This window comes from Aegilops tauschii, chromosome 5 (assembly GCF_002575655.3).
Source record: "Aegilops tauschii subsp. strangulata cultivar AL8/78 chromosome 5, Aet v6.0, whole genome shotgun sequence".
NCBI lineage: Eukaryota > Viridiplantae > Streptophyta > Magnoliopsida > Poales > Poaceae > Aegilops > Aegilops tauschii.
The window spans coordinates 580,955,491-580,966,218 of NC_053039.3; the positions used below are offsets into that span (position 1 = coordinate 580,955,491).

Genomic DNA, 10,728 nt, shown 5'->3' on the forward strand with positions numbered 1-10,728 from the left:
TGACAAAACTGTCAACATCCTACAATTTGATTAGTAGAAGATTTGCCAGAAATGCGAGCCTAACAAACCGGCTGCCAATTTTTTGGCGTTGCCAAACCAATCAAGCTCTAAGTTCTTTTGGACACCGCTAGATTCATCGTGTGTGTGTGTGTGTAAATTATGAGCGTCGCGACTCGAGTTTCGACTGGTTGAATTGTCGGCCCCGGTTCAAATTGTTGAATCTAAGTCGCCTAAGATTTCATCGTGCCTTGAAAAGGTCGACGCCCCGAGCCGTGCTATGCCTCGAGGTCCCAAGTTACTTACACATGGCGCAAGGTACGGTGAGCAGCAATGAGCTGTTTGAGAGGCAAAATTTAGAGGCCTCACGCGGTTTGTGAGCCAAATTCAACTGAATTCCTTGGAAGCAAATCAAACTCACATGGCCATCGTTGAGCATGGTTCACGCAATCTCAGCCGTACACGTGTCCTTTCGTTCGCCGCACTGGTGTCGGCCGCCGCTGATCCGTCGCAGTCAAACCAATGATCCACACCTTTCCTGCCACCGGCCGCCAACCCCAACGAACCACCTATATATCCGTCCTCCCCACCGCGCCACCAACCCAGCCAGCCAAACCTCGCCGCCGATCCCAGATCTGCCTCCCTCCGCCGCACCGGCTCGCCGCCACCGCCTCCTTCCCTCTCTCCCGATCTCAGGAGAGACATGATGGCATTGCCTCGCGCGGCCGCCCTGCTGCTCCTCCTCCTCGTGGTGGTGGTGGCGGCGCCGCTGCTGTGCGCCGCGCAGAGCCCCATCTCGCAGCCGCCGTCGTCCGGGGCGCCCACCGCGTCCCCGCTCCTCCGCCCCGACGCCGACTCCGAAGACGGCGACAACGGATCCGCTGTGCCCCCCTCCCTTGCCCCTGTCGCCGCGCTCTCCCCTGGCGAGGACAAGGCGGCGGCGGCGTCCCCTCCGGCGCCCACCGAGACGTCCCCCGCCGAGGCCCCCTCCTCCGCGCACTCGCCGGCGCCGTCGCCGTCCCTGCACTCGGCCGCCTCCGCCCCATCCCCCGCGCCCGCCGCCGACAAGGGAGGCGACGACGACGATTACAGCGGGAAGAAGAAGGGGCAGGCCCCGGCGCCCGCCCCGGCGGCGATGGAGGTGAAGGCCGACACCGGCGCCGAGGCCCAGCCGCAGAAGGGCGCGGAGGGGCGCGAGGAGATGAACGGCGGGAAGAAGGCCGGCGTGGTGGTGGGCGTGTTCTCGGCGGCGGCGGTGCTGTGCCTGGCCGGCGTGGTGTACCGGAAGCGGCAGGCCAACATCCGGCGGTCCAGGTACGCCGACTACTCGGCGCGCCTCGAGCTCGTCTGATCGGCGACCGCTCCGTCCGTCGGTCCGTCCACCGGAGATGAGCGCTACCGCGTATGGTATGGAGATCGACGACTGGAGATGCGATCCTGGCTCTGTGATCTGTCAATGTGCCCGGCCGGCAGGCCACACACATACAGTACGTATTATTTTGATCTGTGTTACTCTGATTAATTAGATTCATCTTGGCTTGGGGCTCGGAGATTATTACATAAATACTTATTCTTTGATTAGTGGGAGGTTGAGATGTATCGAGGAGAGCAATAACCATTGATGTGGTGGAAGAGAAAATGATACTGCTTACTAGAGTTTGTTCTCTCTTTTTTGTATACTACATACAGATACAGAAATTACAGACATTGCATTATACTCTTTTTGACAATTTGTCACTGGTGGAGTACGAACGAACAATTATACACTGCATTTTGCTTGCCACTGGGGTTCAATTTGCTCCCAGATCCACAAGTTGAGCAGATCGGAACAGCAGTGGAGGTGGAGGTGGACCATTCATCTTCAATCCATCTATCTGTCTGCATCCGCAGCTGCGTGGTGGTTGGCTTGGAGCATCTGGAGCCTGCTGAGATAACTGTGGACAGACTTGAATAATAAACCGAATGGATTTGTTTATTTTCTCGCTGTCGGTTGCCCGCCGCTCCGCTCCATAGGAATGAGGCCAACGTGACGCGTCGTCAAAGTGCAAAGTACGCACCTCTCGTCCATCCCGGCATTTCTACTCAAAGCGATCAAGCTGTTCCATTTCCTACTCTTTTGATTTGTGTTGGAGTGTGTCTACCAAACTTTGCGCCTACATTACTACTCCCTTCGTTCCATCATATATCACGTTTTTTACACTACACTAACATAGTGTCACACAACGTCCTAAATTATACTGCCTTCTACCTAGCTTATTTTGGTGTCAGCTGCGTGGTAGGAATGAGGGAGTACTTAGGGTCAGTTCTTTTGGTGTCTTCTACAATAAGCGCCTTCTACCTAGCTTATTATAGAAACCCAAATATATTTTTTCTCAAGCCTAGTAATTAAAATTTGACTAGTAGGCGAAAATTTTGGTTGGGCTTCTAGAATAAGCTGGGTAGGGGGCAGCTTATTCTGGAAGCCTAAAAAAAACTAGCAAAAGAACTAGCCCTTAGAAAATTTGTAGGCAAATTCGAAACCTCAAACGCCCATGGACACTGACCAGTCAAGACTTAAATTTGCTCATCTGCATCCGGATACATTATACCCGAAATCATAAATCCATACAGAAGTATGCAAAGAAAAAAAAAGTTATACATACTATGTAGATCAATTAGCCTAGTCCTCGTCCAAGATGTCCATCATCTGCGTGCCCGGTGCCGGGTACATGGGCGACAACCACAACTCTAACTCTTGTGGCGGCCGAAGAGGACATTGTTCGCCGCCCGTTTCTGCCAGATGAACCGCCGGTTGGCCTCCGCCTACTCCATGCTAAAGACAGGAGCCCTCATTTCCGGAGGAGACGATCATCTGACCGCCGGGTTTCCGGGCGATTCCTCATGGAACCCCGACGTCAGTTCAACGTGACAGCGTGTTCGGGTTCGTTCCATATTTGGACTTGATATTAGGGGTTTTGATCAATCCAAACATTTGAGGCCTATTTAAGGAGGCGGGCTGGGTTTGAGGCACGTTTGGAGCATCCGGCTGAGTACTACTACTAGTTTTGGCGACGGAAGGAGTGATGGGTACAGGTGACCAACAAAACATTGCATGGACGAGGTGGGCCGTTGCTGGTCCTCTCCAGAACCAACCAATTCTTTCTGCCTGCCTGCCTGCCTGCCTGGGTTGACGTTCCATCTGCCAACCCATGCATACACATGCATATGTGACACGACACGAGCGGCGAAATGTCCTTTTTTTTTCCTTTCTCCGTCCTTGTGGCGGTTGCGCACGCACGGTGAGCTGTTTGTTGACTGTGCTGCCAACCCAACATTCAGGTCCGACTCTAGGACTAATCAAGTTGTATTCTACTCTACTCTACTCACGGGAAAGTGACAAGTGCACGCAGACAGGCACCTTTGATACTTCCTCCGTCCAAAAATACTTGTCATCAAAATAAATAAAAGAGGATGTATCTAAATGTATATTGGTTTTAGATACATCTTTTTTTGTCCATTTTAATAACAAGTATTTTCGGACGATTTGATATAATCCCACCACTCTAGCAGTTGCGCGGCGTCGGCGAGGGACGGCAGAAGGCGTGCTCTAGGCATCGAGGCGTTGACGCTTCGCATAAACTCCGGCCGGCGCGCGCATCAAAGTAACCTCCTACGTTGAGAAGCATCACTACTCCTAGCCGGCATTCTACTGCAAGCAGAGCCAAGCCACTAGGAGCGTGTTTGGTTGCCTCTGTGCACGGCCTGGCTGAGAGCATCTTTAATAGATGGTTCAAATTTTGACGGTTCAAAACTGGAGATGTAAAATTTGGACCGTCAAAAATTACGTTTTGGAGCTTCGGAAAAAGGCCAACTCCAACAGATGGTCCAAATTCATGGTACAAAAGAGCAACTCCAATAGATGGTCCAAAACCGGCCAGCTGTCCAGCCACTGTATAGCCGCACATATTGTATAAAACATGTTTTAAAACAACATAAAAAAATTCATGCCTACAATATCAAATTATTACATAGTTTTTCAGATCCGGGAGATGAAATGCAACACAAATACAACATAGTTTTGCACAATACAACATAGTTTTGAACAAACAAATAATGAATCTATGCGGATCTTTCGCCATGCCATTTCCAATGCTCTTCCATCAAATCTTTCTGGAGTTGGTCATGCATATCGGTGTCTCTAATCTTGCTGTACACCTTCATGAAACGTCTGGTGCGCTCCTGTTTGCGCATGGGGTTAACACGAATGCCCATCAACTGATAGAAGTTGTAATCTAATTTTTTTTTTCCACGTTCGTTCTCAATGATCATGTTATGCATAATCACGCAAGCAGTCATAATGTACCAAAGGATCTTTCTCTTCAAATGAACGCACGACCATAAACGGAACCACCGTGCTTCGGTTTCTTCCTCTTGTGCATGGCCACTAGCATAGCAATCTCCTCTTCTTCATGCAAATCAAATTCCTCGTCCGACGATGAATCATCCACGAAAGAGGAGTCAACCGAGCTCATCTACAATTCACACAACAACCGTCAAACATACTATCCAGTCCCAAGTTAAATCATCAAGTTTCGTCATTTTTTTACCTTGGGGAATTCCGTCGAACACCTTGTGCACGCGGTGGAAGAAGATGGCCACCGGTTGGATTGGCTGCTGCGGTCGGCTCCGTACGGCGGTGGTGATAAGAAATGAGCTTGGAGGCCGGCCAAGAGGAGCTCGGCGGGCGACGAAGAATAGTTCGGCAGCCGGGCGGAGGGCTTGGTGCGGCAATCGTGCGGCCGGCGCAACGGCCGTGGACAGGTTCACGGCCGATGGGGAGGAGGTCGGCGGCAGCCTAAGACCTGGCGGGGGCCTACCGCGGCAGCCGGACCGCCTGAGGCGCCGAATCCCGCGCCGGCTGCCTCCCGATTCGGCGGCGTCCAGGCGGCTACGAGCCGGCTACCGGCGAGGGAGGCGACCGGGGCGACGGCGGCGGAGGGCGGCGGCGAGGATGTGGGGTGGTGGCGGCAGTGACGGCGAGGTTTTGGGCGGTCGCGGCGGCGGATTCCGGCCGGCTGGTCTTCGGGCGGGCGGACGGGCACGAACGGGAAAGGAAAGGAAGTGGCAGTTGGGCGTTCGCGGGCGGCGGCTAGTTTTGGACCAGATGCACCTTGTGATGTAAATTTGCACCGCGAGGTGTTGTATTTTACATCACGAGGAGGCCGCGGTCCAAATTTTTTTGAGTAGCGTTTTTTGCCCGAGACGGTCCAAAAGTTAGATACTTTTACATTTGGACCATCTATTGGAGATGCTCTGAGAGGAGGAAAACGAGCCAGGCTGGGCAAGGCCTGATTACGAAAAAACAAGGTAAAAAACGACATTGTCAAGTAGTTTGGTTGCCTACATATTCTACTGTAAAGTCTTGTCATCGTGATGCAATTTTCACGCTACATTCTAGTGCAAGCCAAGCCACTTCTGATATGGGACTATACTATACTACAGTAGAATCTACGACCATGGTTATATTATGTGTAAAGTGTTGTCTCTGTGTGACGCCCGGATAATTAAGCTACAGTAAAGCTTTGTGAATGATGCCACGTCACCTCGAATTACTGTTGCTAATATTGCGTTAGTTCAAAACCGATTCAAATTCAAATTCAAAATCAAGCGAACAGAAAAAGTTTTCAAACGCTAAAACAAAAATGTTCTAAATGTGTCGGATAAATCATAGGTAATTGTGGTCGTGAAACCAAACTTTGACGAAGTGTTTACAGGCTCTACAATAATTAAAACAGTAGGTAAAACAATTAAGTAAATACCTTTTATAGTTAATATAACATTTAACTAATTTAATTTGGCACTAAACTTTCTATGGCCCTGGTCTAACTTCATATGCTAATCTAGGTGCTAAAGGTGTGTTTTAAAAAAACTAAAATAATTAGATTCTAAACTATAAACAGAAAAAAGAAAAGTAAAACAAAAACAAAACAAAGCAACAAAAACGAAGCAAGACCCCCCCCCCTCCCCTGGGCCGTTCGGCCCAGCAGGGCACCAGGCCATTAGGCTGGCCCAGTCGCGCCCCTGCATAACCCCCCACCCCGCAACCCTAGCCCACTACACCCCGGTTCCCCCACTCTCCCTCGTTCCCTCCCCGCGCCGTCACCCACGAAGACCACACACACACGCATACGCACGGAGGAGGGGCGCCCCTGTTCGCTCCCCTTCTCTCGGAGCGCCCGCGCCCGAGGACAGTCGCCGCCCGCCGGCGCCGAGCGCCGGCCTCCTCCTCGCGGCTCCCTTCCTCTCGCGCCTCCACGTCCTCCGACGCTGCCGCCCTGTCGCCCGACCCTGATGCATCGCCGCTCCGCCGGGACTTCGTCCTCCTCCATGGCGTCGCCTCGCTGGACGCCCCCGCCGCCTCGACGCGCCGGACCCTGTCGCCTCGCCTCCTCACCTCTCCCTCGTCGGCTTCGTCGAGCCTCGCCGACCCGCTCGACTACAATGGGGGTGAGCCCCATCCTCCCTCTCCCCTGCGCATCGATCGGCCGCGCTCGAAAGTCGCGCGCCCCGCAACCCGCACCGTGCGCCCTCCCGTGCCATGCGTGTTGTGGCCACGCACGCAGCCCCTCGCCCCCGCCACGTCCTTGGTTGTCTGCAGTCGCGCTCGTCACTGCCTGCCTCGCCCAGGTCGGGCGCTAACCGCGCCCAGCGCGCGCCTAACCACGCCGGCCTGAGCTCCCGCGTCTGCGGCGCCGTCGCCGCTGCCGTTTGCCCCGCATGCCCCCGCCCTCTGCCCTGCTCCTGCTCCTTGTCGCTCTTCCCCAAGCGCGCCCGTGCCTCATCTGGTCGGCGCCGTGACCGCCGGCGCGCCTCTGTGTGCGCTCGTGCGTGTGCACGTCGGTCGCTGGTGGTTGGCTAAAGCCACTGTCATGTGCCCCCCCCCCCCCCCCCCACTAATTAGCCTGCTTAGGTTAACTAAAAATTATTTAAGTTAATCAAAACCCATTGTGTCACTGACAACATGGCCCCACTTAGTAGTTATTCTAAATAGATTAAATAAACACTGTTTAAATTAACTCTAATAAACACTGACTCAATGACAGCCGGGACCCATATAAACACTATTTACCTTTTGACTAGTCAAATGTTGACTGGGTCAACTCTGCTGACTGGACCACTCCTGGACCCCACTGGTCATACACTCAGGCTAGTATAGAGCTAGGTGACAAATGTTTTTTTTCTGTTTTTTAATAATCTAGAAAAACATTAAACTTTTAAAATTAATATAAAATAATCCGTAACTCGGATGAAAATGTTTTCTACATGAAAGTTGCTCAGAAAAATCCAACGAATCCGGATACGCAGCCCGTTCGCCCGCCACACATCCCTAGCATAGCAAACACGCAACTTTCCCCCTCCGGTTCACCTGTCCGAAAACGCGAAACACCGGTAATACTTTCCCGGATGTTTCCCCCCTTTGCCGATATCACCTACTACCGCGTTAGGGCACATCTAGCACCGCGTTTGTCATGTTATGCTTTGTGATGCTTTGATTGCTCTGTTATTTATTGTGTTCCCCCTTCGTTACTTCTTTCCGGTAGACCCTGAGACCGATGCCGATACCCCTGTGATCGACTACATCGACGACGACCCCTACTTGCCAGAGCAACCAGGCAAGCCCCCCCCCCCTTGATCACCAGATATCGCCTATTCTTCTCTATACTGCTTGCATTAGAGTAGTGTAGCATGTTACTGCTTTCCGTTAATCCTATCCTGATGCATAGCCTGTCATTGTTGCTACAGTTGTTACCCTTACCTGCTATCCTACTGCTTAGTATAGGATGCTAGTGTTCCATCAGTGGCCCTACACTCTTGTCCGTCTGCCATGCTATACTACTGGGCCGTGATCACTTCGGGAGGTGATCACGGGTATATACTATATACTTTATATACATGACACATGTGGTGACTAAAGTCGGGTCGGCTCGTTGAGTACCCGCAAGTGATTCTGATGAGGGGGCTGAAAGGACAGGTGGCTCCATCCCGGTAGAGGTGGGCCTGGGTTCCTGACGGCCCCCGACTGTTACTTTATGGCGGAGCGACAGGGCAGGTTGAGACCACCTAGGAGAGAGGTGGGCCTGGCCCTGGTCGGCGTTTGCGAATACTTAACACGCTTAACGAGATCTTGGTATTTGATCTGAGTCTGGCCATTTGGTCTATACGCACTAACCAACTACGCGGGAACAGTTATGGGCACTCGACGTCGTGGTATCAGCCGAAGCTCTTCTTGACGTCAGCGATGGAGCAGCGCGCGCCGGATTGGACTGGAACGCCTGCTAGGCTAGGTCTGCTTCCGGCCACTTACGCAACGTGCAGGTGTGCAATGGGCGATGGCCCAGACCCCTGCGCGCATAGGATTTAGACCGGCGTGCTGACCTCTCTGTTGAGCCTAGGTGGGGCTGCGACGTGTTGATCTTCCGAGGCCGGGCATGACCCAGGAAAGTGTGTCCGGCCAAACGGGATCGAGCGTTTTGGGTTATGTGGTGCACCCCTGCAGGGAAGTTTATCTATTCGAATAGCCGTGTCCCTCGGTAAAAGGACGACCCGGAGTTGTACCTTGACCTTATGACAACTAGAACCGGATACTTAATAAAACACACCCTTCCAAGTGCCAGATACAACCCGGTGATCGCTCTCTAACAGGGCGACGAGGAGGGGATCGCCGGGTAGGATTATGCTATGCGATGCTACTTGGAGGACTTCAATCTACTCTCTTCTACATGCTGCAAGATGGAGGCTGCCTGAAGCGTAGTCTTCGACAGGATTAGCTATCCCCCTCTTATTCTGGCATTCTGCAGCTCAGTCTACCGATATGGCCCTTTACACATATACCCATGCATATGTAGTGTAGTTCCTTGCTTGCGAGAACTTTGGATGAGTACTCACGGTTGCTTTTCTCCCTCTTTTCCCCCTTTCCATTCTACCTGGTTGTCGCAACCAGATGCTGGAGTCCAGGAGCTAGAGATCCCGAGGATTATTCTACATGGAGTTCGGCTTCGAGGAGTAGTTAGGAGGTCCCAGGCAGGAGGCCTTGCCTTTTCGATCGTTGCTACTTTTGTGCTAGCCTTCTTAAGGCAAACTTGTTTAACTTATGTCTGTACTCAGATATTGTTGCTTCCGCTGACTCGTCTATGATCGAGCACTTGTATTCGAGCCCTCGAGGCCCCTGGCTTGTATTATGATGCTTGTATGACTTATTTATGTTGTAGAGTTGTGTTGTGATATCTTCCCGTGAGTCCCTGATCTTGATTGTACACGTTTGCGTGCATGATTAGTGTACGATTGAATCGGAGGCGTCACACTCTGTAAGCGGCGGCACCTCCGGACAAATCTGTTCTGACCGGTGCAGTTGGCGGTGGTGGTCATCTCTTCCGCCAGAGGTGGTCGGCATGTGGGTGGGTGGTCGGATCTCGAGATTCGTTATCTTGTCCCGGTTACGAGTCGGGGAGACATAGTTGCCGGTGAAAACCGAGCCGTTGGCGGGCGATGACGGCATTTTGCACTGTTACCTTGATGAAGGCATCGTCGTGTAACTGTTATCGACTCACTCGTGCTGCTTCGGGGGCAACCCTAGGATCTGGTCTTCCAGATCGGACGATGGCGGTACCACGGTGCCATTTATCTCTTGGGAGCATCGTTTGTGGAGCAGCGCTGGAGGACAGAGGCAGGAGGTTGAGCGGCTTTGTCTTGCACGGAGCTTCGGGGGCATTGTCAAGTCATGTCTGGCTGACAGGTGCCACGCTAAGTCATGCCTAGTTGGCAGGTGCTGCGCACGACAGATCTTCCAGAATCTTTGCGTTTAGAAGGACGAGCGCAGGGCGATGGCACTGTTGGGCGTCGTGGTGGCGTCGACGGATGTGTGGACTGGCAAGGATGATGCGGATCTCTCTTCTGAAGATGGGTCAGTGGTCCGATGATGGCGGCGGCTTGTAAAACATATGCATGTGATGTGCGCTTTAGGTAGGCCGCACCAGCTGTTGGTCCCAATACGTTATGTGGATGGATCGGCGACGGCACCGGTTTTAGATATGATGAGTGAGAGCACTTCGCATTATCGAGTTTGTAGATATGAGGGGTGGCTTCAGATGGATTGATGTATGTTCTTGTCAGATATTTGTGAAATAATTAATAAAGATGACTACCTGCATCGGTCGATGCACGGGCCAGGGTTTAACCTCATTGTAAAAAATGGGTACTGATGACTAGTGATACGGCTCTGCAAGCCAAGCCACTGCTGATATGGGACTATACTAGAGTAGAATGTAGGACCACGGTTACATTATGATGCCGGCGTAGGAGGTGGAGTACCTTACTTACTCTGACGTAGTGTCAACGCCTGGAAGCCCTGCCCCGCCCCGAGCACACCTGCCATCCGTCGCGGACGCCGCGCAACAGCTAGAGTCTGCAACCACTTGTCACTTTCCCGTGAGTAGATCCAGTAGTCGTACAAATTCAGTCGTCCCTGAACCGAACCTGCATGTTTGGCGTGCGTGCGTGTGTGCGCGCCAAACATTGATTCATGTGCGCAACCGCCACAAGGACTTTTGCCGCTGGTGTCGTGTCACATGTGTATGCATGGGTTGGCAGATGGAACGTCGACCAATCCTGAAAGAAACAAAGAAAGAAAGAAAGAAAAAAAGAATTGGTTGGTTCCGGAGAGGGCCAGCAACAGCAATGGCAAACATCTAGGAG

General features: G+C 52.4%; 1 protein-coding gene and 1 long non-coding RNA gene across 2 annotated transcripts; both read left to right on the plus strand.

Annotated features, from left to right (window-relative positions):
- Positions 1 to 561: 561 nt before the first annotated feature.
- On the plus strand, positions 562 to 1,721 carry LOC109755258 (uncharacterized). The gene has a single exon (XM_020314165.4). The coding sequence runs from the start codon at positions 701 to 703 to the stop codon at positions 1,346 to 1,348; it is 648 nt and encodes a 215-aa protein (XP_020169754.1). The 5' UTR covers positions 562 to 700; the 3' UTR covers positions 1,349 to 1,721.
- A 4,389-nt stretch (positions 1,722 to 6,110) lies between these two features.
- Positions 6,111 to 9,244, plus strand: LOC141022212 (uncharacterized). Its single transcript, XR_012183511.1, has 3 exons — positions 6,111 to 6,483; positions 7,578 to 7,649; positions 8,978 to 9,244. It is a non-coding gene; the product is annotated as an uncharacterized lncRNA (long non-coding RNA).
- The last annotated feature ends 1,484 nt before the right edge of the window (positions 9,245 to 10,728 follow it).

Excerpts from the sequence above, each read along its gene's own strand:
- LOC109755258 (XM_020314165.4), top strand. The coding sequence starts at position 701 with ATGATGGCATTGCCTCGCGCGGCCGCCCTGCTGCTCCTCCTCCTCGTG.